Here is a 25,990-nt window from a genome sequence, read left to right as displayed (position 1 = left end):
GTACACCGGGGTAAGTGGGGACGGTTTTTCATATAGTTCAACTTTCAAAAATCATTAAAAAAAAACAGCAGTGGGTCAATTTTGATAAAATTGCGTTCAATGGCATGCAGAACATGTTGTTCACAAATGCTGAAGAGATGAGCTTGATAGACGCAAAGCGAAAAAAGTTATCACGTAAATTGTTATGGACGGCTGGTGTCTTCACTTACCCCGCTTTATGGGGTAAGTGGGGACGGTAGATTTTCCCTTTGATTCCTCAGTAAATTTTCAACAAATTTGTGTTTTTTTGGTTTAATACGTTACTTTATTGCTCGAACCGTCCGAAATTTTGAAAAAAAATCATGGTACTATTAATAAGGCATCTTTCAAAGATTATTGTGTGTAATCCGATATTATCGAAAATATAAACTTATTTTAAGAAAAACAAGTACTTTTCCCAACTTTTCATGATCTGAATGCTAAATAAAGCTAAATTGTATTGAATGAAGGTGAGAAAATTGAAAAAATGTGTAAACATCAAGTATGTATAAAGCCGTCCCCACTTACCCCAGGTAGGGTTTGGTTTGGAGACACAATTTTAGATTTTTGCAAATAAACCCTTTTTTCGCAATTTTTAACCGTCGTTTCTTTTCCTAACTGGTTGTTTCGAATGTAAGGATTGTTTCAATGTAGAGCTTTTCGTCAAGAGCCAGCTAGTTTACGAGAAATTGGCTATTGAAAAGGATGCACATCAACTCCACATCGTAGTTAAAAATAGAAAATTTACAAAAAGTCACCGAAAACATCCGCAACTGACGGAACCGTATCTCTTTTACAGTTATTGGATAGATTACAAGTAAATTTAACATTCTGCTTTAAAAGTTTGAAAAAATAGTTCACAGTATTGTTTTAATAGCCACCATCCTCACTTACCCCGCGTCCCCACTTACCCCGGTGTACCTTATACAGAACCCGTTCGATTTTAGCAACATCCGAGCAAAAACCGTTCGTTTTTGGCAACATTCAAAAAAGACGATTTTTTTGTCACTTTTTTATTTTCATTTCAAATTCATCAAAATTAATGTAAACGTAATATTAGCTTGAAATTTTTCAATTCGGCTTAATTATAATAGTTTTAAACAGTAATATCATGATTTTTACCATGTTTTACTGCTTAAAACTAATATAATTGAGCCAAATTGAAAACAATTATGCTAACGTAAGGTTCTACATCAATTTTGACTCATTTAAAATAAAAATAAAAAATATAAAAAGTGACAAAAAAAACCGTTAGATTTTGCAACATGAAATTTACGGGCATGTTGCCAAAAACAAACGGAGTCTGTATTTGTTTTTTTTTTATTTTTTTGTACATTTTTTATTGTTTTTGTTCATTTTTTTTATTGTTTTTGTCTATTTTTTTTATTGTTTTTGTATTGTATTTGTAATTTTTTTATTGTTTTGAACATTTCTTTTATTGTTTTTGTACATTTTTTTTATATTTTTGTACTTTTTTTTAATTTTTTTGTACTTTTCATTTATTTCTTTGTATTTTTATTTATTTTTTTGAACATTTTTTATTTTATGAACTATTGTTTGTTTTTTGTTTACATTATTTTTTTTTTGTTTTTCTATTCTTTTAATTATATTTTGTTATTTTTTTAATTGTTTGAATTTTTTTTTAATGTTTTAATTTTTTTTATTGTTTAAATAATTTTTTTAATTATTTTTTTATTGTTTAATTGTTTTTATTTTTTATTGTTTTTATTTATTTTTTATTGTTTTGATATTTTTAATATTTTTTTTTATATTTTTTCATATTTTTTTTATATTTTTTAATATTTTTTTGAACATCTGTTTCGTATCTATGGTATCGAAAACAACCTTATCGTATCGGTCGGTTTTTGAATCTTCAATTTCGTGCGAAAATTACTTCCGTTTCAATCGGCGTTACTTCGAGTTGAAACACGGTAACGTAAAGAGTTAGAAGGAAGTGAATGTCATCCACAAAGCGCGTTGTGAAAGACAAAATAAAGACATTATTATTCGCCTCAGCAAGTGAACACAGCTGTATTGTGTTTTGGTTAGTTCTCCAAAAGCCAACTAGCTTGCAGCTACATGCAACATTGCGTGCAAGTTAAGCTCGCCTGGCTAAAGCTTTAGCCTGCTAGTTGCAAGCGAAAAAGCTCCGCTTACAGCGATATCTCCTTGCCGACAGTGAGACATCTGCTGTCAAACTTCGGAAGCTCACCCACGTGTTACGCAGTTGAGACACCGTGAGGCCCCATCAAACTCGATCCTTTTTTTTCAAATTGATCGTTGAGGTACAGAGATTGTTTGTACCTTTTGGACGTGTTGAACAAGTCTCTGGGGGAAAAAAAAGGGTAAAACGTCCCTACTTTGGTCGTACCTTCAACGCTTGGCCAAAGTAGTCAGCTAGGAAAAAGCGTAGCCGTTACCCGCTTAGGCGGAAACGCATTGCCGGTCACTTGTACCTTTAACCCTTGGGTGAACCGAAGTAAACAGAGGTTAAAGGGTAGCCGTTCCTCACTACGGTGAGAACGCATCATTTCTTTGGATCTAGTGTTGAGAAAAAAGTACCGCTCTGAGACAATTTAAATAGCACCCACGTACGGCGCAGCCGTCATGGCTGCAGTATCCTCTCCTACGGGAGTACCCACGATATGTGAACCTCCTGATAAAAATGATCGTACGTTGCCAGAGTATATGGACAAAATAGGAACCTTTGGAAAACTCATAGTTTTATCACTATGCCCAGCAGATGAACATCACCCGTTGCCAAAAAATCCATTCGTCGTGAGTAAATCCATTGACCAGTCTATCGGTAAAATAGAAGCCGCATACACTGAAGACAGCGGAAAAAAATACGTGATCAAAACCCGTAGCTCTAAACTAGCAGCTAAACTCATCCAAATGAAGGAGCTCATCGATGGGACTAAAGTCCAAGTCATCCCTCACCCGGTGTTTAACGTTTGCCGATGTGTAATTAGCTGCAAAGAAGCCATCGAGTTAACAGATGACGAAATGGTAGAAGAACTATCTTCGCAAGGTGTAATGAAAGCACGAAGAATAACGCGAATGGAAAATGGGAAAAAAGTCAACACACCAACAGTCGTACTCACTATTTCCGGAACCGTTATACCGAGAGAAATCAGAATGGGTATTATCAACTGTAGAACCCGTGTTTTCTACCCAGCCCCATTGCTCTGCTATCAATGTTGTTCTTATGGGCACACCAAAGATAAATGCCAGAGCGAAAAAACCTGTAAAAACTGTTCCAAACCTCATGAAGAAGAAATGGACGAAAAATGTAAAGATGATTCTTATTGCAAAAATTGTAAAGGAAGTCACTCACCAACATCAAGAAAATGCATGTTATACCAAAAAGAGGAGGAAATCGTCAAAATAAAAGTCGATAGTGGAATATCGTTCGGAGAAGCCAGGAAGGAGTACGCCAAGAAACATGCGGAAAATTCCTACGCCAGTGTATGTGGTGCACAACAACGCCTAGAACAGATTAGAAAAGAGCAAGAAAAAGACTCACTGATCGCTAAGCTTTTAGAGGAAAACGCAGCTCTCAAGGAAAAAGGAACTAGCTCACGAGAAACCGAAGAGATTGAGAACCTTAAAGGTGAAATTCAAAACCTCAGGAAAATCGCCATGGAGTTTTACCAACTCAAAGCTAAACTCAAGGCCGCCGAGGAAAAACTCGAGATTTCTGAAACCGGATCGGAGCTTGAAATGGAAACAGAAGACCACCCAATACCACCTCCCGCACAAGCAAAAGTAGTTATGAACGACGAGACACCTATGCTGAAAAAGCAAAGATTGAGTTCAAAAACCTCACTTCCGCTCCCCTCAACAAAGGAAAATGAGGAAACCAACGAGACTCAATCTCAGCCAGAAATTGTCGTGAAAAGAAGAGGTCGACCTCCTAAAAACAGAAATGACCAGCCTGCAAAACACTAATTATGACCAACCTATGAATGAACGTGCACTCGAAAACGGACATGACTTTGGAACTTCTGACAATGAACTAAGAATACATGGCATAGACGAACGCAACACAAATGGAAACTCTAATGAAACAAATGGAATTAACGGCATCAACGAGCGCGACCCAACAGGAAACTCTAACGGAACTAATGGAATTACGGCACTCAGGAGAATTAATCCCCACTGGTTGGGGGCCGGTGAAGAGAAAGTAACCACCCCACCCCTGGCTACAGGGGAAGACGATCGAGGAAGCGGGAGCGGGGACGTCATACCTCAACCCGTGCTCTGCCAGCCTACTCATCGTTCTTCCAGTAGGACAACACCGAACACTGCACCCAATATTATCTCGTGGAATGTGCAAGGACTCAGACCCAAAAAAGCCGAACTAGATATCTTGATTCAAGAAAATCAGCCACAAGTTATCTGTTTGCAAGAGTCGATGTGCAATTCTCAAAACTGCCCACGTATCAACGGATTTAAAGTCTACCACAGACCACGCTCGACAGGAAACCGAGCGGCAGGAGGAGTCGTTGTAGCAGTTCAAGAGAATATTGACAGCGAAGAAATAGAGCTCGAAACCGATTTTGAAGCTGTAACCATTAAAATTAGTGCACCACTCAACGTGAACGTCCTGAACATCTACCTGCCACCGAGCATGAACATCGATAACACAGAACTAACATCACTTATCAATCAAATTCCGAAGCCATTCATAGTGGTTGGGGACTTCAATGCCCACCATCCACTGTGGGGTTCTGATTACGTTAGTATACGGGGCAGATCGATCGTCGACTTCGCGGAAGATAATAACCTGGCAGTCCTGAACACAGGAGAGCCCACTTACGTCGATCAAAGGCATGGTAGCTTTTCCTGTATAGACCTTGCTCTCTGTTCAGATGATTTGGCCGGAACGCTTGAATGGAGTGTTTTACCAGACACTTACAGCAGTGATCACATACCGTTAAACATTAGTTTCCCTGGTCCCTGTGAAATACCTCAGAAAAGTCGACCAAAATGGAAAATTGAAGAAGCCAACTGGGAACAGTACCAAGGTACACTCAGTTTTGAACGCGATGAGAACATTGAACGGCAAGTCGAAAAAATAACGAAATCCATGTTGGAGGCAGCCGAAGTATCCATACCCAAGACAAAAGGTTATCCCGGAAAAAGAAGTGTCCCGTGGTGGAACGCGGAAATAGCGGAGCTCGTCAAAAAAAGAAGGAAGGCATTGAGGCGGTTGAAAGCAAACAGGCAAAATCAGGAACAAATGGAAAGCGATTTTAAAAACGCGAACGCTGCTGCGAAGGATGCAATCATCAAAGCCAAGAAAAAAAGTTGGGAAGAGCTAGCGGAAACTTTTTCCTCCCAAACTCCACTAAGGGAAATGTGGAGTAACTATCAGAAGATTCAAGGTAGGAAGCGACGAACTCAAATCAACTCTATCTTATACGAAGGAGCAACTGTTTCGGATTCAGCAGCCATATGCGATTTACTAGGAAACGCATTCCAAAAAGTTTCGAGCGTGAGTACATACAAGGATGTTTTCTTGAACCACAAACGAGCCGTTGAATCAAACACATTATTCATTCCTGAGGATACAGGCCCTCACAATCAAAAATTCACCAGGTATGAGCTCGACGAAGCGCTAGAGGGATTGAAAGGCTCATCGCCAGGACCGGACAACGTTCACTATGCAATGATTAAGCACCTCCCTCCAGATGGAAAAGTTATCCTCCTCGAAACCTACAACCGATTGTGGGAGGAGTCAGTTTACCCACAAGAATGGACGAAATCATACGTTGTACCCATCTTTAAAAACAAAGGTCTTCGTTCAGACCCGCAGAACTATCGACCAATCTACTTAAACAGCTGCATAGGAAAAGTCCTAGAAAGGATGATAAATAATCGTCTCATGCATCTGCTAGAAACAAGAGGACTATTATACACCCACCAATATGCATTCCGGAAGGGAAGAAGTACAACTGACCACCTATGCACATTAGAGGAAAATATTCGTGAGGCGTTTAACAACAACAAAGTAGCGCAAGTAGCTTTTCTAGACGTAAGCAAAGCTTATGATACAACCTGGCGTAGGCTTTGCTTAGATCAACTAGGAAATCACAACATAGGTGGAAGAATGCTCCGTTATCTAGAAGAAATGCTTCGCTCTAGATCATTTCAAGTGATCGCCAACGGTAAAACATCAGGAACAAAAATTATGGAAACCGGCCTGTGTCAAGGCTCGGTACTGAGTGTCACCATGTTCTTAATAGCCATCAACACTCTCATCGATTATCTTCCCTCGAATGTAAAGTGCTTGATTTATGCTGACGATGTCATTCTTGTTGCAACGGGCGATAATGCTAAAGAAACAGAAGGTAAGCTGCAGACAGCCTGTCACCAATTAGAACTTTGGCAAACCAAAACAGGGTTCCAAATATCAGCTCAAAAAAGTGCATCCGTGGTTTTTCGCAACCCGCGTCATAAAAAACCAAAAACCGGAAATAAACTTACATTAAATGGAACTATCATGCCTCGCAAAGACAGCTACAAATGTTTGGGTGTAACATTCGACCAGCACTTAAAATTCCGATCTCACGTTGAAGAGGTGAAAGCAGCATGCCAACAGAGAGTCCTTTTTATACGTAGCGTAGCTGCTAGGGCCTGGGGAGGAGATCGTAACACGTTGATCAAACTCTATCATGCAACTGTAGTGGAAAAGCTCCTGTACGCAGCCCCAATCCTATCAGGAATCGACGATAAAGTCCTTAAAGCCCTAGATACAGTGCATAACGCAGGACTTCGAGCGATTATCGGAGCATTCAGAACGAGCCCTATTTTAAGCCTCCAAGCGGAAACAGGAATCCCCAGCTTAAAATCATTGATCAATCAGCGCACTATACTCTACACAATCCGTCGAGCAGCTGTTGAATGCGTTGAGGAAATGATCGCAGTAGAAGACACTACAAGCGAGGACAGCGGCGACAGCAGCAGTAGCGACGCAGATGTAAGTTCTGGCGAAAGGTGGGGTGAACGAATCAGATCCCGATCCCATCCCAATTCTTATCGAATCAGAGGACAAAATATGATGAATGAACTAGATCTCAGCCTGCCAAGAGCAACTTGCTTCACGATTCCAGTGTGCCCGCCATGGCAAAGATCCAAGCTCCACGTTGACAAAAGCCTCCACTACAAACTATCCCAAGGTGCAACTGCGAATGAACTTAAAGAATCGGAGTATCGTATCCATAAAATGATTTTCACGGATGGATCGAAACAAGCGTCAAAATGTGGATTCGGAATTGTTAGTGAAGAGTTCGTTTTCCGAAAACGTCTAAGCAATATATGCAGCATATTTGCAGCCGAAAGTGAAGCAGTCGAAAAAGCATTGTTGTGGATAGTCGACCAGCAAAGACCTCAAGCATATCTGTTGTGCACCGATTCTATGAGCGTGATAAACAACCTTGAAAAGTGCAAGATAAACTCTAGATGGAAGGACAGCATACAAAACCTGCATAATCGGATCACTCAAGTAGGTGCAGAAATCATATTTTGCTGGGTCCCCAGTCATATCGGGATCCCAGGAAATGAGAGGGCTGATCGTGAAGCAAAAAGAGCTTTGGATCTTCCACTAGCAGAACAAGAAACCGTTGAATTTAAGGAAGTGCGGAAAGTTGTGAAAACACAAATCACACATAAATGGCAGATGGAGTGGCACAGAAATTTAAATAATAAACTACGTGAAGTGAAGAACACTGTTCTACCGTACAAATCAGTGTTCTCAGGAAAAAGGAGAGACGACGTTATTTTAGCCCGCCTGCGGATCGGACATACACTGCTCACCCACGCGTTCCTCTTGGATAGAGTCGATTGTCCATTATGCCCGAGATGTAACGAAAGTCTAACTGTAAAGCACATCATCGTAAACTGTCCACAACTAGAAGAGGAACGGAGAAAGCATGGCATCCCAGAAAACCTACGTGAAGCATTATCAGACGACAGCGATATGGCGGAAAAAGTGATAAAATATTTAAAAACCCTCCAATTGTATGAAAAAATTTAAAAATGTATTGTAATTTTCGAAAAAGTTTTATGGACCCGAATGATAAAAAAGGTCCCTAATAAAAAAAAAAAAATATTTTTTTTATATTTTTTTATATTTTTTATATTTTTTTTATTTTTTTTATATTTTTTTTATATTTTTTTTATTTTTTTTTTATATTTTTTTTATTTTTTTTATTTTTTTTTAAATATTTTTTAATATTTTTTTAATATTTTTTTTATATTTTTTTATATTTTTTTTATATTTTTTTATATTTTTTTTATATTTTTTTGTATTTTTTTATATTTTTTTATATTTTTTTATATTTTTTTTAAATTTTTTTTATATATTTTTAATTTTTTTATATTTTTTATTTTTTTATATTTTTTATTTTTTTATATTTTTTATTTCTTTATAGTTTTTATTTTTTACATTGTTTTCAATTTTTTATTATTTTTATAATTTTTTTATTGTTTTATTTTTTGAAATTGTTTTATTTTTTGATATTGTTTTATTTTTTAATATTGTTTTATTTTTTGATATTGTTTTATTTTTTGATATTGTTTTATTTTTTGATATTGTTTTATTTTTTGATATTGTTTTATTTTTTGATATTGTTTCATTTTTTATTGTTTTCATTTATATAGTTTTTTATTGTTTTCAATTATATATTTTTTTATTGTTTTCATTGTTTTGATTGTTTGTTATTGTATTTTTTATTGAGTTTATTTTTTTTTATTGTTTTTATTATTTTTATTGTTTTATATTTTAATGTTTCTATTGCATTTATGTTTTTATATTTATTTTTAACAATGTTTTATTGTTTTTATTTTTTTATTGTTTATATTTTTTTATTGTTTATATTTTTATATTGTTTTTTTTTTATTCTTTATTCTTTTAATTGTTTTTTTTTTGTTATTTTTTTGTTTTTATATTGTTTTCATTTGTTTAATATTTTAATAATTTTTTTATTGTTTTTATTGTTTTTATTTGTTATTGTTTTTTAGAGAGAAGAGAGAAATTGTAGCGGCCCACCACACTCCCCCACACCAAAAAGCTCTATTGAGCCCCCTGGTAATGGACGCTACTGTTCTCAGCACGTCTGGCAGCACAAAATAACAAACAAAATAACTAATACGCGACGCGGGCAAAACATTACTCATGCTGAGAACTCAAAGTTTATAATCTAATGCGGGAAATGCGGCGATACATTAAACTAATTTACACTATGAATCTCAATGGAAAAATATTTCCTTTTAAGAGATTCATGTTTGAGATAAAAAAAAAACTAAAGTTTATGTAAGAAGTAATACTAAAATTAATAGAATAAGTTATGACTAAAAACAAACAAAAATTAACGCTACAAAGCTACAAAAATACTCAAGGCTTACTTTGTTCGACTTGTTTTACGGACTTAATTTATCTTTGAACATTTGAAGCAATTTGACTTTGAAAATGGATCGAGAATTGATTTCTTTTAACTCATTGGGCAAGGCATTGTATTTTGTTGGTCCAATAAACGAAATCCTTTTCTGTCCTAAGGAAGTTAATGATCGACAGCGTTGAAGAAGATTTAAGTATCTAGTGTTATGTGTTCTTATTCCTGTTGTGAAACGAAGGTTTTGAATGGTAGTTGATGAATGCAGGTTATCAAATACATAAAATATAGTTTGGAAATCACAAAGATCGGATAAAGGTAAGATATTATGAAATCTGGATGAATATATAAGTCTAGTTGGATGCAGCAAAGGAAGATTGTAAATATTTTTTAAGCATCTATTTTGCAGAGTTTGAAGTTTATGTAAATATGATTGAGATGCTCGTCCCCAGACTGTTATGAGATAGTGAAATAGAGAGTGGATAAATGCATAATAGAATTTTAACAGAACATGTTGTGGTACAAAGTTCTTCAATCTCCAGAGTACACCACAGAGGGGAGAAACTCTTTTTTCTAAATGTTGTATATGACAACTCCAAGAAAGGGTACTATCTAAATGAATACCTAAGTATTTGAAAGTTTTCACTTCTTCTATAGCAAACTGATTCATATATGGATCCCTGTGTTGAGAAATTTTTTTCCTGGATGAGTGAAATAACATATATTTAGTTTTTCCGTAGTTTAAAGAGAGCAAATTGCTATTGAAAAATTTAGATAGCAATTTCAAATCATGTTCCAGGTTTTCGATTATAACATTTGGGGATTTTCCTGTGTAAAATAAAGCAGTATCATCTGCAAAAAGTCGTGCAGTACCAAGAAGGGGAAGATTACAAATATCGTTAATGTACACAAGAAAGAGTAAAGGACCAATGTTACTGCCCTGTGGAACCCCTATACTAATATTTCTCAATCCGCTGGCTATTCCTTCAACCACAACAAATTGTTTTCTGTTGTTCAAGTAACTTCGAATAATGTCATTTGCTTTGCCCCTTATTCCGTATTTGTTCAATTTGTCTAGTAAGATTTCATGATTCAAAGTGTCGAAAGCTTTTTTTAGGTCAAGAAATAAGGCTCCGACAATATTTTTAGAATCAATTTCTGTTATTATTGAGTCAACTAGTTCAGAAATAGCAATAAGAGTGCTTGATCCTTCTCTAAACCCGTATTGCATTTTGTATAAAATATTATTACTACTGAGGAAATTCATGATTCTGTTTACTAATAATTTCTCGAACACTTTGCTGAAGACGCTCAGCGAAGAAATTGGACGATAATTGTTGACATCTTCTGGATCACCTGATTTAAAAATTGGAGTTACTTTTGCCACTTTGAGGCAATCTGGAAAACATCCTGTTTCAATTATTGAGTTGAAAAACTTTGCAAGAATATGAGAGAATAAGAGGTTGTTCTTTTTTATAATACTTGTTGGGAAGCAATCCGGTCCACAACTTTTTTTGTTTTTGAGGTTCAGTATAATCAGATTAACTTCATTTTCATCTGTTGGTTGGAGAAAGATTGAATTCCCTATCTCGTTTATATTGGACAAAACGTCAAACTCAGGTTCATTAGGTATTTCCTTGGCAAGGTCGGATCCAATTGAAGAGAAAAAACTGTTGAACTTATCGCCAAGACTTTTTTTGTCAGTTATAAAGTTTGAACCTTCGGTTAGTTTAATTGTAGGCGATTTGTTGGATCTACCCAATAGTTGATTTATATTTTTCCAAAGTTTCGAGTGCGTTGTATTATTGAGTAATTTTTCATAGTATAGTCGTTTACATGTTCTCTTTTTAAGATAAAGTTTTTTGTTGATATGTTGAAGCATTTCTTTGAGGTGAGTATCACTGGGATGTTTTTTTACACGTTTCAAATAGTTGTTTTTCATGTTTATCAAAATCCATAAGTCATATGACATCCATGGACAATAACTACCTTTCATGTTAATTTTTTTAGATATCGTTTTGGTACACCGTTCGAGTAAGTGTTTGTATGTTGTTGAAATCTCTTGAATGCCGCGGTTAACATTGCCAGGGACAAATGTTCTGAGATAATTCGAAAATAATTCGTTAAGTTTGGCGTGATCCGTAATCTCTCTTGTCAAAACAGTTTTTTGTCTTCCTAGTAGCATTTCAAAAGACGTGAGAATCTGCAAGTGGTCACTTATGTCTGAAAAAATTGTATCATTTTGTATTCGCTCTAAATCTTCAACTTTGCAGATTACATGGTCTAAAATATTTTGGCTTTTGGGCCTAGTTGGGAAACAATTTGTACATGCAAAGTTAAAAGACTCCAACAAAGTTTTATATTTACATACAGTATTTGTACGGACGAGATTTACAGGGACATTCAAATCGCCTACAATAAGACACGAGTGTTTATCAGCTACAGAGGAAAGAAGAGATTCCATTTGTTCGCACAGCAGACTAAACGGATACGCAGGTGGTCTGTAAATTCCATGAACTTCGACAATTTTATTTTATTATTGTTTTTATTTTTTTATTGTTTTTGTTTTTATTGTTTTTATTTTTTTATTGTTTTTATTTTTTTATTGTTTATATTTTTTATTGTTTATATTTTTTTTATTGTTTAAAATTTTTTATTGTTTATATTTTTTATTGTTTATATTTTTTTTTTGTTTATATTTTTTTATTGTTTATATTTTTTGATTGTTTATATTTTTTATTGTTTATATTTTTTTATTGTTTATATTTTTTTATTGTTTATATTTTTTTATTGTTTATATTTTTATATTGTTTTTATTTTTATTCTTTATTCTTTTAATTGTTTTTTTTTTGTTTTTATATTGTTTTAATTTTTTTTTAATATTTTACTAATTTTTTTATTGTTTTTAATGTTTTTATTTTTTTATTGTTTTTATTTTTTTTATTTTTTTACTGTTTTTATTTTTTTATTGTTTTTATTGTTTTTATTGTTTTTATTATTTTTATTTTTCAATGGTTTTTATTTTTTTATTGCTTTTTATTTTTATATATTTCTAATTTTCATTGTTTTGATTGTTTGTTATTGTATTTTTTTGTGTTTATTTTTTTATTGTTCTTATTATTTTTATTGTTTTATTTTTTAATGTTTTTTTGCTTATATTTTTTATATTTTTTTTTGTTTTTATTTTAAGAATTTTTTATTGTTTTATTTTTTACATTTTTTTATTGTTTTTATTACACTTTTTCTTGGTTTTTTAAAATATTTTTTTATTAATTTGTTTTTAATTAATTTATTTATTTTTAAAATTTATATTTTTTGTACATTTTTAAATTAATTTTTTATTGATTTTTTTTATTTTATTTTTTTACACAATTTTTTTTTCAATTTTTTTATTTTTTTTTTGATTTGTTTTTTGTTGTTTATCTGTTTGTTAAATCATATTTGATGGTGGTTGTCTTCTTTATAATTTACTGTGGCGCATTATTGTGAAATCGTTCCTGACTATTTCCTTTTGTTGATTGTTAGTTTGATGTCTAATTTTTGTTTACTTTTAAATTTTCACTCATTTTTTCGAATTTTCATTTCATTGAAATGAGTTTTGTTTCATTTCAATGCATGATGATGTATTTTAAAAACTTTTGATTTATTTCTATCAATAATTTTCTCATTTTGATATTGTTATTTCTCATGTCTTGGATTTTGGCGTGTTTTTATCTAATTGCTTTGTCTTGTTATAATACCGTGACGTTATTCATTTAGGTAAATTTTCAGTCTTGTTCCTTTTTCTTTATTTATAATTTCATGACTAGAAATTTTTTTTGAAAGTTCTAGTTATTTTTTTCAATTATTTTTTCACGTACATTCGAACACAGATATCTTATTTTGATTCCATTTTAATTTAGTCTTGTAATTATGTTGTTTGAATTCAGCCTTTCAGGATTAATTTTTGTTTTATTTCAGTAGTGTATTTGTCTGTTTTTTTAATGATTTAAGTAGATACTCACTTTTGCTTCAATTTTGCCTATTGTTCTAAAAACTTGACGTTTTTAGAACAGCGTTTTTAATATCATTTATACCAGCTATAAATTTTTCGCAAATATGTTATATTTTGTGGAACTCTTATTTTTGGGAAATTTGTATCTCGTCTGTTTTGTAGTTTGTAGTTATGTTTGATTTTGTCATTCATTGCTCTCTTGCTTTCTTTAGAAATTATATCATCTTTTTAAGCTTTTAGTATAATGATTATTTCTGTTTTATAGTTAGGTACTGTTTCGTTTTTCCTTATTTTCTAACATTTTTTGTCTCATTCTCGTCTTGCCTTAATTTTGTATCTTAATAATCTTATTTTCGTTGCACAAGTTCCTAACAAACCCTAACAATGTTTCTTTCCATTTACATCTTTGCTTCATTTCTGTCTTGTTTTTACAGCTTTTTTACTCTTTTTTGTCCGACTCATAACTGCTTTTTTCTTCTTCTTATTTTTGTCTCAATAGTCTGTCTTCTATATCCGGTTTGATTTTTTTTGTCTCATTAACGTTAGATTTTATTTCATTTCTGACCCAATTTTTCGATCAGTTTGTTTTTATAATTGTTTTTTTGTTTAATGAGTTAAGACTTTTATTATGTTGTGCTTAAGTATCAAAACTTAAGTTATTATATTCCTACTTTTATTTATTAACTAAAGTTTTGTCGATCATGTTTGTTTCATGTTTATCCTATGATATCGAATTTAACTTCTAACTATTTTATCATTTTAAGCTTTGTAATTTTGAACATTAATTTTTCCTTGATTTTCAGTTTTATTAACCAGCTTAAAATTTCGACTCACCTGTTTATTGGCATACACTAGCAAACTGGCCTTGGTTAAGTCTTCGTGCTGTAACATTTTGTACAATTCTTCCCGGGTCACCGCTAACCGTTCCCGATCCGTCGAATCGATCACCATTATGACAAACTGTGTCGTCATTGGTTGATGTTTTGGTCATTCACATGTCACAGATCAACCAACACACCGGATGGTCCCCATTCATAAAAATCAGCCGCGAGTACGATGGAACGAGAAAAAAAAAAACAAAAACAAGCAATATGAATTTAAAGTTTGTAATGTTTACAAAACAGTTGCACCGGATCGGTACACAATGGTGACGCATTGTAGACGGCCTTTTTAAAAGGAGCAGCGAAAAAAACGTGTTTTAAGAGGCTTGAATATGGGGTACAACTTTAGCACCGCTTGGTGGAGTCATAAAAAAATAAAACAAGAAACAAACATCGGGCGGCACATGTTTGTTTAAAAATAATCAGGGGAGGGTTTCTCGGTCTACATAAAACGCTGGGAAAACACAATCCCAAACCAGAGAAACGAAAGGAAAAGGAAAAGCCCCAAAACACATGTTTGCCTTCCCGATTTACCAACGAAGAACGGTTTGGTTTTGTTTTGTTGTGTTCAGTAGAAAAGTGAAACTGGATGAAGCTCTTGGTTGAAAAAAGAAAAAAAGAAACACTCAACAACTGACCATCCCGTACATCCGTCCGTCCGGCTCTGAACGGTCGATGGCGGAAGCACGTGGACACGTGAGAATTATGGCTTTTCCCGGTCATTTTTCATCATAACAAGCACCAAAGTTGGTTTCAGAAAAACAGAACCGACTGAAAGGACCATTTTGACGAAAAAAATGTTATTGTCATTTAATTACTCCAACTAGATTTTTCTAAATGAAGCCCTTGGAGCCAAAGGGGTATAAGTGACAAAATGAAAAAAATCGAGATAACCATCTAGAACAAATCCTTGACTGTCAATCATTATATGCTATTTTAATCATAATTTTATTTCACTATTTTATTATGTTTAGATCTCGTTGAAAAAATCCTGCTAACTGAAATTTCCTTTTTGTTTGGAGCCAAAGGGGTATAGATAAGTGCTGCACTTATACCCCTTTGCCTCCAAAGTCCATTAAACTGATGTAGGTACTTATACCCCTCTGCCACCAACCCTTACTTGATTTCATGAAAGTAATGTTTTTTCATCGGCACCAAAAAATTTAAAATAAATGTAATTCACTTTTCTTTTGAATAGCTGATGATGTTTAAAAATTTACCATCAACTGTGTGATTCATCTGATTGCATTTAGTGATAATTCTAGTAGAAAATAAAATTAATATATTCAATTATTCTTTCTATTTCAATAACAAATTAGTGGATCACAAATTCCTGATTTCTGGATATATGGAGAGTGTCACGGACAAAAGGCTTATAAAGTACAAAAAAATGTATTTGTACGAGATAATTGGAATAATATTGAAGCGCCTGTCGTTAATTTACTGTAAAAAACCAACTCAGAGTGACCCCAAGTCTCATTCCAATACCCAATTGGTGATTGGAATTTAGTGGAAAATACCTTTCACGAATTATTATAAATTAATCCTGGGGAAAAAAACGTTGTTTGGAGAGATTTACTAGAAGTTGCCAAGACCAGGTCGATCTTCAGCCATGAAATCTCTTAACCTACTGTACCAGAGTATATTTCTCATCAAAACAACAAAAAATATATTTATACGAAAACTAATTGACTCTTGTAGCAATGAATATTTATGGTTTCTTACCCATATCAACAAGATAAAAAAACATGGATGTGAAAATTTGTTGGTGGCAAAGGGGTATAAGTGAATTTATTTGGTGGCAAAGGGGTATAAGTGCATGTGTTTGGAGCCAAAGCGGTATAAGTACCAAATTTAAAAAAATATGTGTCGCCTCAATAAACGTTTTTTCTCGAAATCAGCTTTTATGCACTTATACCCCTTTGGCTCTAAGGGCCTCAAATTTAAGAAAAAGTATACTGCCGTTGGAAGCATAATTGTCACATGTTACAAAAAGGCAAAGCGAGAAAAACGCAATCAAAGTTTCACAAAAACACTCCGCTGTTATCGCACAGTTTCGCAATTTTTGTTGACACCAATGCCGTAGATCTCTAAAGTATACTCCTATCATATGAGCCTCGATCAAATTTTTCGAAAATGAACTGTTTTTTCAATGAAAATCCTTGTGTGACATTTATGCCGCGAAATTATATGAATAGTCGAAAAATGGACGCATATTTGTCACACCACGAACATTTTCCCGGTAGTTGTTTGGTTTGGTATTTCGTGGGTGGCTCTTGTGTTTTATTCGTGAATGGAAGCTCAAATCATGTCTGAATCGGATTATTTGAAAGCGTACATTATCTGGTGACAAGCGGTGGTGGTCTTTAACGGGTTCGATCAATAAAACGGCACGGAGGAGCAATTTGCGACAGCTCACTCACTTAACAGGAAGCAACATTTCTTTAACTAAATGTCAGCTGCCGTGCTGAAAATGTCGCAACCGCGAGAGGAGCGATACCAGAAGAGGACAATCAATCCGTTTGAAGTGAATACGGTCCTGGGACAAGTTCCGGATGAAGCAACTCTGGCGTTCGTAAACAGTTCGTAAACATTAAAAACAGACATCTTCGGTATTTTGCGAAGTGCGTCAAAACAAAAAAAAAATGGTCTGCTAAAACCACCGACAATCACATATGGCCATCCTGGACAATGGTCGATCACGGCGCCAAAAAAGTAATAATTTGACTAATGCAGTGAAGCGGGTATTTACATGCACTCTTCCAAGCGCCAGCAACGAACCAGAAGCAGTTTGCAGAGTTTTTCTTGAACATGCTGGGATGTCGCGAAAACAGTGACCCTCCCCCTCTTTATATCTCCGTGATCCCTTCACGACTATCAAGGACACGTTTGCCTAGTTTGGTGAAATTCTATTTAGACGTTCCGAAGTTATAACACGTTCATTCCTTGAGTGTGACAAATATGCGTCCAATCGTCTCAGTGTGACAGTTATGCGTCCATTTGTCCAAGTGTGACAAATTGACTTTGAATTTTTCTTGAAATTTCTAGAATAAAATTTATGTTTCGACAAAGAATTTCAATAAAACGTATCAAATTATGACGATTGGCATCAAAAAGTGCAAAACGTCGAAATGTCACATGTGACAATTATGCGTCCAACGGCAGTATAGAAGGTGCTCCATAAGGTGTTATATGATTATCTGTAAAAAATAATTTTACCCACGCTCAAAGCAGTGTTCATATTTACCCCATTCAATTATTCAACAATTAACAACGGAGAAAAAGTGTATAAACCGCGAAGAAATTCAATATCTGCTCTCCAACATTATACAAATCCATGAAATTATACTTTTTTTACCCCTAATTCCCCTCTATTTTGAAAATAATCCAGAAAAACACTGGTTTTGACTAGAAAATTTGCAACTAAAACAAACCAATCTTGTGCGATTTTCCCGAGGAATCGGATGAAAACTATCTTACCAACCACTCACTTCGGAAAATGGAGTTATGGCCGTTTTTCGTCATATTCCTCTATACACTTTCAATCAATTATGGAAAAAGTAAGTTCGAACTTGTAAATTTTGAACTTCAAAAAAAAAAAAATAAAAAAAAAATTAAAAAAAAAATAATAAAAAAAAAACTTAGACTTATTTTGTATGTTTTATTTTCGAGAAATCGAATGGAGGCTTTTCGAGCCACCCAACCGAAAATGGAGTTATGGCTGTTATACCCTCAATTCCAGTACATTTCTAGGATAGTTCAGAAAAATGATGTTCTAACTTGAAAATTTTGAGCAAAATGAGATGTGTCTTATGTGATTTTTTTCCGAGAAATCGAATGAAAGCTTTTAGGGCTACCGCACGCATCGGAAAATGGAATTATGGCCTTCAGGCTCAATTCCCCTACATGTTTCAATTAATTCAGAAAATATTAAACAAAGCGAGACTTGTCTTGTGTGTGTGTGTTTTTTTATCGAGGAATCGAATGAAGGCTAATGGCCGTTTCACCCTCAATTTCCCAACATTTTTCAAATAATTCAGAAAAAGCTTGTTCGGTCTAGAAGATTTGGAGAGAATGATACTTATCTTTTGTGTTTTTTTTTTCGAGGAATCAAATGAGGGCTATTTGAGCCACCGCACGCAGAAGAAAATGCAGTTATGACTGATTTTACTCTCGATTTCCCTATATTTTTCAGTTTATTATGAAAACAGTAAATTCAGACTAGAACATTTTGAACCAAATAAGACTAATGATTTATGATTTTTTCCGAAAAAACGAATGAAGGCTATTTCAGCAAACGCACGCACCGGAAAATGGAGTAATGGCTGTTTGTGCCCTCAATTCCCCTAAATTTTTCAATGAATTTGAAAATGTAGAACCAAACGATACTCATCTTGTGTGATTTTTTTCAAGGGATCGAATGGAGGTTGTTAGATCTTAAAATCGAGTTATGGCCAAGGTTGCCGAAAAAATTTTATGTTTTTGAGAAAAATTATTCTGACATTTTGTGATTTTATCCAAAAATTCTGTGATGGATTTCTGTGATTTACAATTTAAAATAAAAAATCTGAATTTGATACTGTCCAAAAAAATAATATTTTCGAAAATCCATGAAAAAATTAGAAAATTCTGTGAAATCTGTGATAATTACAAAATTCTGTGTTCTGTGACACAGATTCCGTGATGAAAATTTGCTCAAAATTCTGTGAAATTACAGATTTTTCTGTGATTTCGGCAACCTTGGCTTATGGCTGTTTTTACCCTTAATTTTCCTACATTTTTAAATAGTTTAGCCAAAAACTTCCTTTTCCGAAGCATGCGGTGACTCAAAAAGCCTTCATTAGATTTCTCGGAAAAAATCACTAAAGATAAGTCTCATTTGGTTTTCAATTTTCAAATCAGAACACGCGTTTTTCTTAAATATTTGAAAACAATAGAGGAATTGAGGTAAAATAGTTATAACTCCGTTATCCGACGCATGCGATGGCTCAAATAGCCTTCGTTCGATTCCTCTAAAAAAAATCACACAAGATCCCGTTTGGTTGAAACAAATTCCAGTCCGAACAAGCTTTTTCTTAATTTTCTGGAAAATATTGGGAAATTGAAGGTAATACAAAATTATACAAATTTTCAATAAATTGGAACAAATTGGACAAAAGTTGCATACAATCTACATAGCACAAAGTTGAAAATTAAGTTATCATAGATCGAAAATATCTTAAATACGAAAGGTGATACAATGCTCACCGTCTACAGTTAGACATTTGTCCTGTAAACTGTTTGAATTTTCGAAGAATTTATCAAATTTTTCAATAAAATACCTTAAACTTTATTTATTTCCCCCTTCTAGATTTGGTGACAAAAGGGTGACAAAAGAATAATTTCGATATTTGTTGTGGGATAATTGAAAGGAAAAAAAAAAACACATTTCCAACATCTTTAACTATATCATTGAAGTATTTTAACGTCATCCTAAAGAACATGACAAAATAAAATCGTCATATAATAAAACCTGTGTCGGCAACGCACTTCTTCCACAATTTAAAATTTGAAATCTTCTTGTTTTCGACGACCAATCTCTTCACGTAATGATAAACAAATGTAAAGGCCAAATCTAGAATTTGTTTTGATTAGGCCGTATGAACCAATATAAACAAAACTTACACAGTAAACGAAAATTACCGAGTTCGGTAATTTTTTTACCGAAATCCTAACATGTGTAAATCGTTAAACTGTTCGGTAATTTTTTCGGAAAAAATAAACGAACATCGGTAAATTGATTCTTCGTTTATTTTAGTTTTCTGTGTAGTTATTTGCTGCAAACGATTGATAAACATGTATTTTATCTTTGGTAAAAAATTGGTTTTATTTTATCATTAAATAACTTAAACAATTCTTTGAATTTAGGACGTATGACGACTTTCTCATTTTTGAGTGCAATTTGGGTGTTTGCGTCATTTTGAGTTTCCGTATTTTTGCCGGGATGCAAAAGGTCAAAAAACAATTCGCCAGGTTGGTTTTTACGACGTATTTAATACTTCGTCGCGAAAAGTTCTTCATCAAGTTATGAAAATTCATGTTTATTCAAACGAAAACTGTGTTTATTAGTGATCAGCTGTCCTTATAAATTAAACGGCTCCAAATTTGTGTTGGGTGAGTACCATAAGCTTCACTTTTCACTGTGTGAATCGTGAGTATTATTTTTTTATTTACAGAGGCAAACGAAATAATCTAAACAGATGTGTGATGCATTTTTACACTTCTTTAACTTCCAGTAGCATCAATGGTAGTGGTCGGAAATGTCCGGGTGGACTACTAATGGCAAATCCCACAATGCAATAATTACAAATGATCAATGATTTCCGCTTACTAACTGGATAGGATTACCATTTAGGAAAAACCTTTCATCAACAACCCCGAATGAATAAGTTAGAATTTGAGCCAATCAAATCAGTTTTTTCAACCAAAATTATCAATTGATCAAAAGGACGTTTGCGCCAAAAGAGAAATGCTAAATATCGTAAGTACATTTTCATTGATAAGAACAGAATCAATGCAAGTTTCAAGTACATCATCATGTTCTACTTTCAGTTTCACATTAAATATCGCATTTGCAGACGAATTTGACCAGCAATAACAAAATAAGAATTAAAAAGGTGTTTCGGAACTTTAACATCGATTTTCTCAAAACATTCCAGTTGGTTCATACGACTTAATCAAACCAAACTCTAGAAATATCCTTTACTGCCGGGCGCCGGCGTTGAAAAATAATTCTATAGCTACCTACAAATATCTTACCTCAGTGTTTGTGTAGTACGTACTCCAAGCTGCCCGTAAACTCTGCTGTCCGCCCAAATCCCAAACCAGGAAGTGAATGTTTTTCCACACAATCTACGATGTTCCAGATGCCGTGTTCCATGATTGCGTTCGATTGTGTCCAGTTAAATTTTTGTGGGAGATGTCCAGATGTTCCGAGCAGGTGGCAGGATATAAAAGGAGTCCAGTTCCAAAAAGCGGTCCAAGTTCCAGATGACAAAGGGAAAGAAAATAAAAGTAAACAGAAATGAAAAATCAGTAACTTTTGTCCCAGTAGCAACTAAGCCGATTAAGAATTTTTAAACCCAATGGATCCTTGACGGAAAAGATTATTAATCCATTATTTTTAAAACAAAACGGGGTAAACAATGAACAATCTGGTTTTTCAAGTGTTCTCATTTTTATCTAGGGAAAAAAATAATTATTTTTGTTAAAATATTCTTTTCAAATCAGATTTCTACTGTAAGAGTTTTGATTTGAACTCTTGACCTAATGTAGTTCAAATAAAACGTGCTTAAATATTCCATGAATAATGACACCCGACTCAGTTGAACCGTATGCGTATTAACAAATTTCATCAGGTGAGTCGTTCCGAAACTTAAATCCCGGACATTTTTCTTTGCTCCAGAACGTACAGAAGCGTAAAGCAAACAAATGATGGATTAAGCTGTTCAAACAAGAAACTCTTTATAGGAAGCAGAAATAGCATTTCGAGGCAACAAACGAAACTGCAAACACACAACCCGAAAAAACTGACAAAACAAATTATTTCAATTTTTCAACACATTCACAGGGAACGGACTGCCATCTTCTCCAGGTTTCAGTGTGATTAAGCTGTTAAAAAGCTCCTCGGCTCTACTCTATGCATGCACAGCACATGAGAATGTCCTGGAATTGGGATCCATCTGGAAGAGTGGTCCTGAGCCCAGAATCCGGGTCCTGTATGCACAATGCCGAGATTGGCAGAGAATGAATGTCAGCAGCCGGGGTCACCCTTTTAACATTTGTGTAGGTTTATGTGTATATTCTGCTTGAACAAGAACCATTCGTTTTTTTGCTTCAATGTTATTCTCAAAAACAAACACATATATACACCCACACACCCAGTAGCACAAACGTCGGATTAATGGATCCGGACATTTGTCCTCCGGAATGTTCGGGATTTGTGTCTTTCTTGGGCTATTTGTCATCGCTCCGATATCTTCACTTTCCGGATAACTGATCGCGAGCGATAAGTTATAAGTGTGACGCAAATTTCATTTTTTTCGTTCATGCTTTCAAAAACTTCAAAGTGAGAACTCGTTTTTCATATTATGTTTATTAAAACTTTATTAAAATCGCATTAAGAAAAAACCTTTAATTTTCCTGTCAGACATCAACAAATATATTTTTTTTTTATTATGAATAGCTCATGGTAAACTTTTCTTCAACAAAATGCTTTAAATATACGTAATGCAAAATGCTTGAAATAGTCTTAATATAAACGCAAAACTATACAATAAATTCCCGAGTTATGATGCTAGGCAGCATTCAGAAGAACCTTGCTTGAGAAATTTTTGAGTCGAATCTCAAATCTTCATGTCGACCTTTTAAACCGTTTTATGATATTTACCTTCAGAATCATCATCCAGGGCTAAAAATCTAGCATTGAAAAATTAAATCAGGCAAAAACAAGTATCAGGTTGAAAGTTTAGACAGAAAAGTTTAAAATAAGTATCACCACAAATTGATTTTAAAGTTGAAACTTCAACTTAATGAGTTATGCGTTGAAAAAAAAAGTGAATGCGCTGATCTGATTTAAAATTTCAAAGCATGAATTCTTGTAAATTTATTTTATCGGCGTATCATAGAAAATTTTATATTTTTGAAGAAGGAATATCAGTATTGAAAATTGATAAAGATGGATAGAAAAGTAGGGAAAATTTTTACAGATGTTGCTCTGCTCTTTCGCTCTTTTCAACATCTGTAAAATTTTCTCTTCACCTTTCTATCCATCATTATAAATTTTCAATTCTGATATTCTTTCTCCAAGAATATAAAATTTTCACCGATATGCCGAAAAAATAAATTTACAAAAATCAATTAACGGTGGTTAACTTATCTTTAAGAAGCATGAATTCAGAATTCAAAATTCGTACCAAAATCCCCAGCTGATAGAAAAAATCTTATCTAAACATTAGTGTATTATCAAATAAGAGTTTTCAAACTACATAAAACAGAGAGAGATATCATTATGTAGTTTAAAACTTTTCGTTTATTTAGATACCGTATTGAAAATTGGGGAACGTTTAAAAAATTTTATTGCAAATTGTGCTATCAATGAAAATTGTGAAGATGTTTTTTTTTAAATATTTTGGGCTATAAGCATTGCATGTGAAGTCCACATTTTTCTTATTATGTTATTAAAATCATCTGGTTTGGAAATTTTGACATTTTTCACGTGAATTGAAATCTTATTGAGATTTCTGATAAAAATATACCAGGTTTAAATACAATAAAGTGCACGGTGGCCACAACTTCATCATTTTGAAATTCCCGTTTTTTCCCGGTTTTCCCGGTTATAAATTCATGGTTTTGTTCGCGTTGATTGTCTAATTTCTTAAAAATAAATCAAAATTTTCAACGAATTTCATTTATTTTGCTGTTTTATCACACTCATATCATTGAACATTTAGAGGAACTCGATTCTATTTTATGGCTTTCATCACATTTTCAAAAATTGATTAAGAAAACATTCTACACAAAACAGTTTAGTGTAGAAAAAGCTGGGGTTAACGACACTAGAATGAATGTATAGCATATTTTTTGAAGGATGGTTTTGAATCATGCTCACCAAAATTTAAAAAATGGTGTATTAAACAGGACTTTTCAGCCTATCAATTGTCATTAAGGCCGTGATAGGAACAAAAAGTTTTCAAATAACCAAGCATGTTATAACTGTTGTTTACCAAAGCCAAATTAGGCTGGAACAAATATCAATTTCTTTTTTTGTCAACCCCCCCCCTTCGAAATTTCCAAAAAACCTGAGGGGGGAAATAAATAAATAAAGTTTTAAATTTTATGTAAATTTGGGAAAAAAAATCAAATATCCGAAAGATTACAAGACTAAGAAACAAATTTTGGAAGATGGGAGTAATTTCACCTTCTAAATTTTTAATTTTATTGAATTTTTCGATAAAAAATTACTTGATTTCTAGGTTTTGTGCAATGATATAGAATGCAATTTTGTTGCATACAAGCTTTCGAGCAATTTATTTAAATTTATTTGTTTTTCACATTATTTTTTATTGTCTCACCCCTCGCGATGTTCCAACTTCGAGTGACAAAAGAAGGATTTGAAATTCGTTCCGGCCTTATTTTAGAAAAAAAAAATTAATGTTTTAAATATGTTGTTGAAGGAGTTTTTTTAAACCATTAATCAAACATTGTTTATCATTTGAAGTTCGTATTGCAGAAATTGGAAGCGATCTCAAATATTATATATAAAATTAAAATCTCAAGATTAGAATTCAATCTCAAAAGTTTAACAAAATATGGGCAACGAGTCCCATAATCTATAATTTAGCATATCGAAGTTTAAGATATTAAAAAATTAAGAAATTTAAAGATTTGTAATGCAAAAAAGTGCAAACCAGTGAAAAAGATGCAGTTATTTGTTCAACATAATATTGTATTTCCCTCAACGTATATTTTTGCGTGAAGACCAATTTTATAGGTTTCTGCAGAATCCAGCTAGACTAAAATCTAATTTTAAGGATTTATGCAAAAACTTATTTGAACAGTGGGAAAACAAGGTGTCAAATTCAAAGGAACTCAAAAGTTTACATAATATTTTCTGAAGCTATGGAAGCTAATGTCATAAAACCTCTAGTTTTGAGGGATATTGCGTTTTGAAATTTTCAAAATACTAAGTTTTTAGTTTAATCAATCATTGATAACTAATGAGCTGAAACCCCTATGAAAAACAAAACTACAACCTTATAAAAACAAAAACTGATTTTGAATCAGTTTATTACTCTAAATTTGATAGCTTTTCTAATTTCACAAGCTTTAGAATATTTAAAAGAAAAATGTAACTTTTACTGACACCACTGATTAACATTTATGAACATTTATGAGGATGGTTATCGAAGATTTTACAATTTGTTTAAGAATGAGAATCGATTTGATTTATGATTTAAAACATATCTCTGATTTATTTCGATTAAAAATTATTTCTAAATATCCTGAAAATTCTCATATTCAACTGGACTGTGATGAATGAGCTAAAAGAAAACCTCAATAACTTTTTTCTCAGAAGTCAAAACTACTTGTGGTCTTCGAAAAAGTTGATCACTGATCTAAAACATTCGAATTGAGTCATGTTATGAATTTTTGTCCAAAAATTTTAGAAGAATTTTTACCATTTTTTCAAAAGTTAACCTATGATTATCACAAACTAGTGACGGTAGAAAAAAAAACAAGTTGTATATTTGGATTCAGTACCCTCACTTCAGTTTTTTTTTTCACCACAGGAAAATGTGAATTATTTGGCCTTGTGTTATCGAGCAAGATTCAAAAAAAATTAATTTTAATACAATATGGCTTGAAATTTTACAAGTTTTTGGTTCATTGACATTATAGAATATTTGAACCAATAAATGAATTTCATATGACTTTGTTTGTTCAAACATTTGTGCATTTCATCTAGATTCATAATGTTACTAAAGACACGAATACAAAGTTTTTAAATTCTTTGGCAATATGGCCTACACAAACATTATTCTATTTTGAAAATATCTAGCAAAGGCTGTCGTTTCGGACATTTCATTAAATTGAATACTATGCATATTTTTATTTATTTATTTATTTTTTTTAAATCCGTTTGATTCTCAAATAGTTGT

General features: G+C 33.1%; 1 protein-coding gene across 2 annotated transcripts in view; it reads right to left on the bottom strand.

The window, feature by feature from the left end:
- The window catches only part of LOC129740912 (ADP-ribosylation factor-like protein 5B), a 78,495-nt gene that overhangs the window by 3,424 nt on the left and 49,081 nt on the right, over positions 1-25,990 (bottom strand). For both annotated transcript variants that reach the window (XM_055732559.1, XM_055732560.1), the window contains exons 4-5: positions 21,090-21,182; positions 14,245-14,370 (exon numbers count right to left, since the gene is read on the bottom strand). In XM_055732559.1, the coding sequence (XP_055588534.1) occupies positions 14,245-14,370; positions 21,090-21,182 (219 nt within the window). The remainder of the gene's footprint in view (positions 1-14,244; positions 14,371-21,089; positions 21,183-25,990) is intronic.

This window comes from Uranotaenia lowii, chromosome 2 (genome assembly GCF_029784155.1).
Source record: "Uranotaenia lowii strain MFRU-FL chromosome 2, ASM2978415v1, whole genome shotgun sequence".
Taxonomy (NCBI): Eukaryota; Metazoa; Arthropoda; class Insecta; order Diptera; family Culicidae; genus Uranotaenia; species Uranotaenia lowii.
Note: the sequence above shows the minus strand (reverse complement) of the source record. Positions and strands in the feature narration are given on the sequence as shown.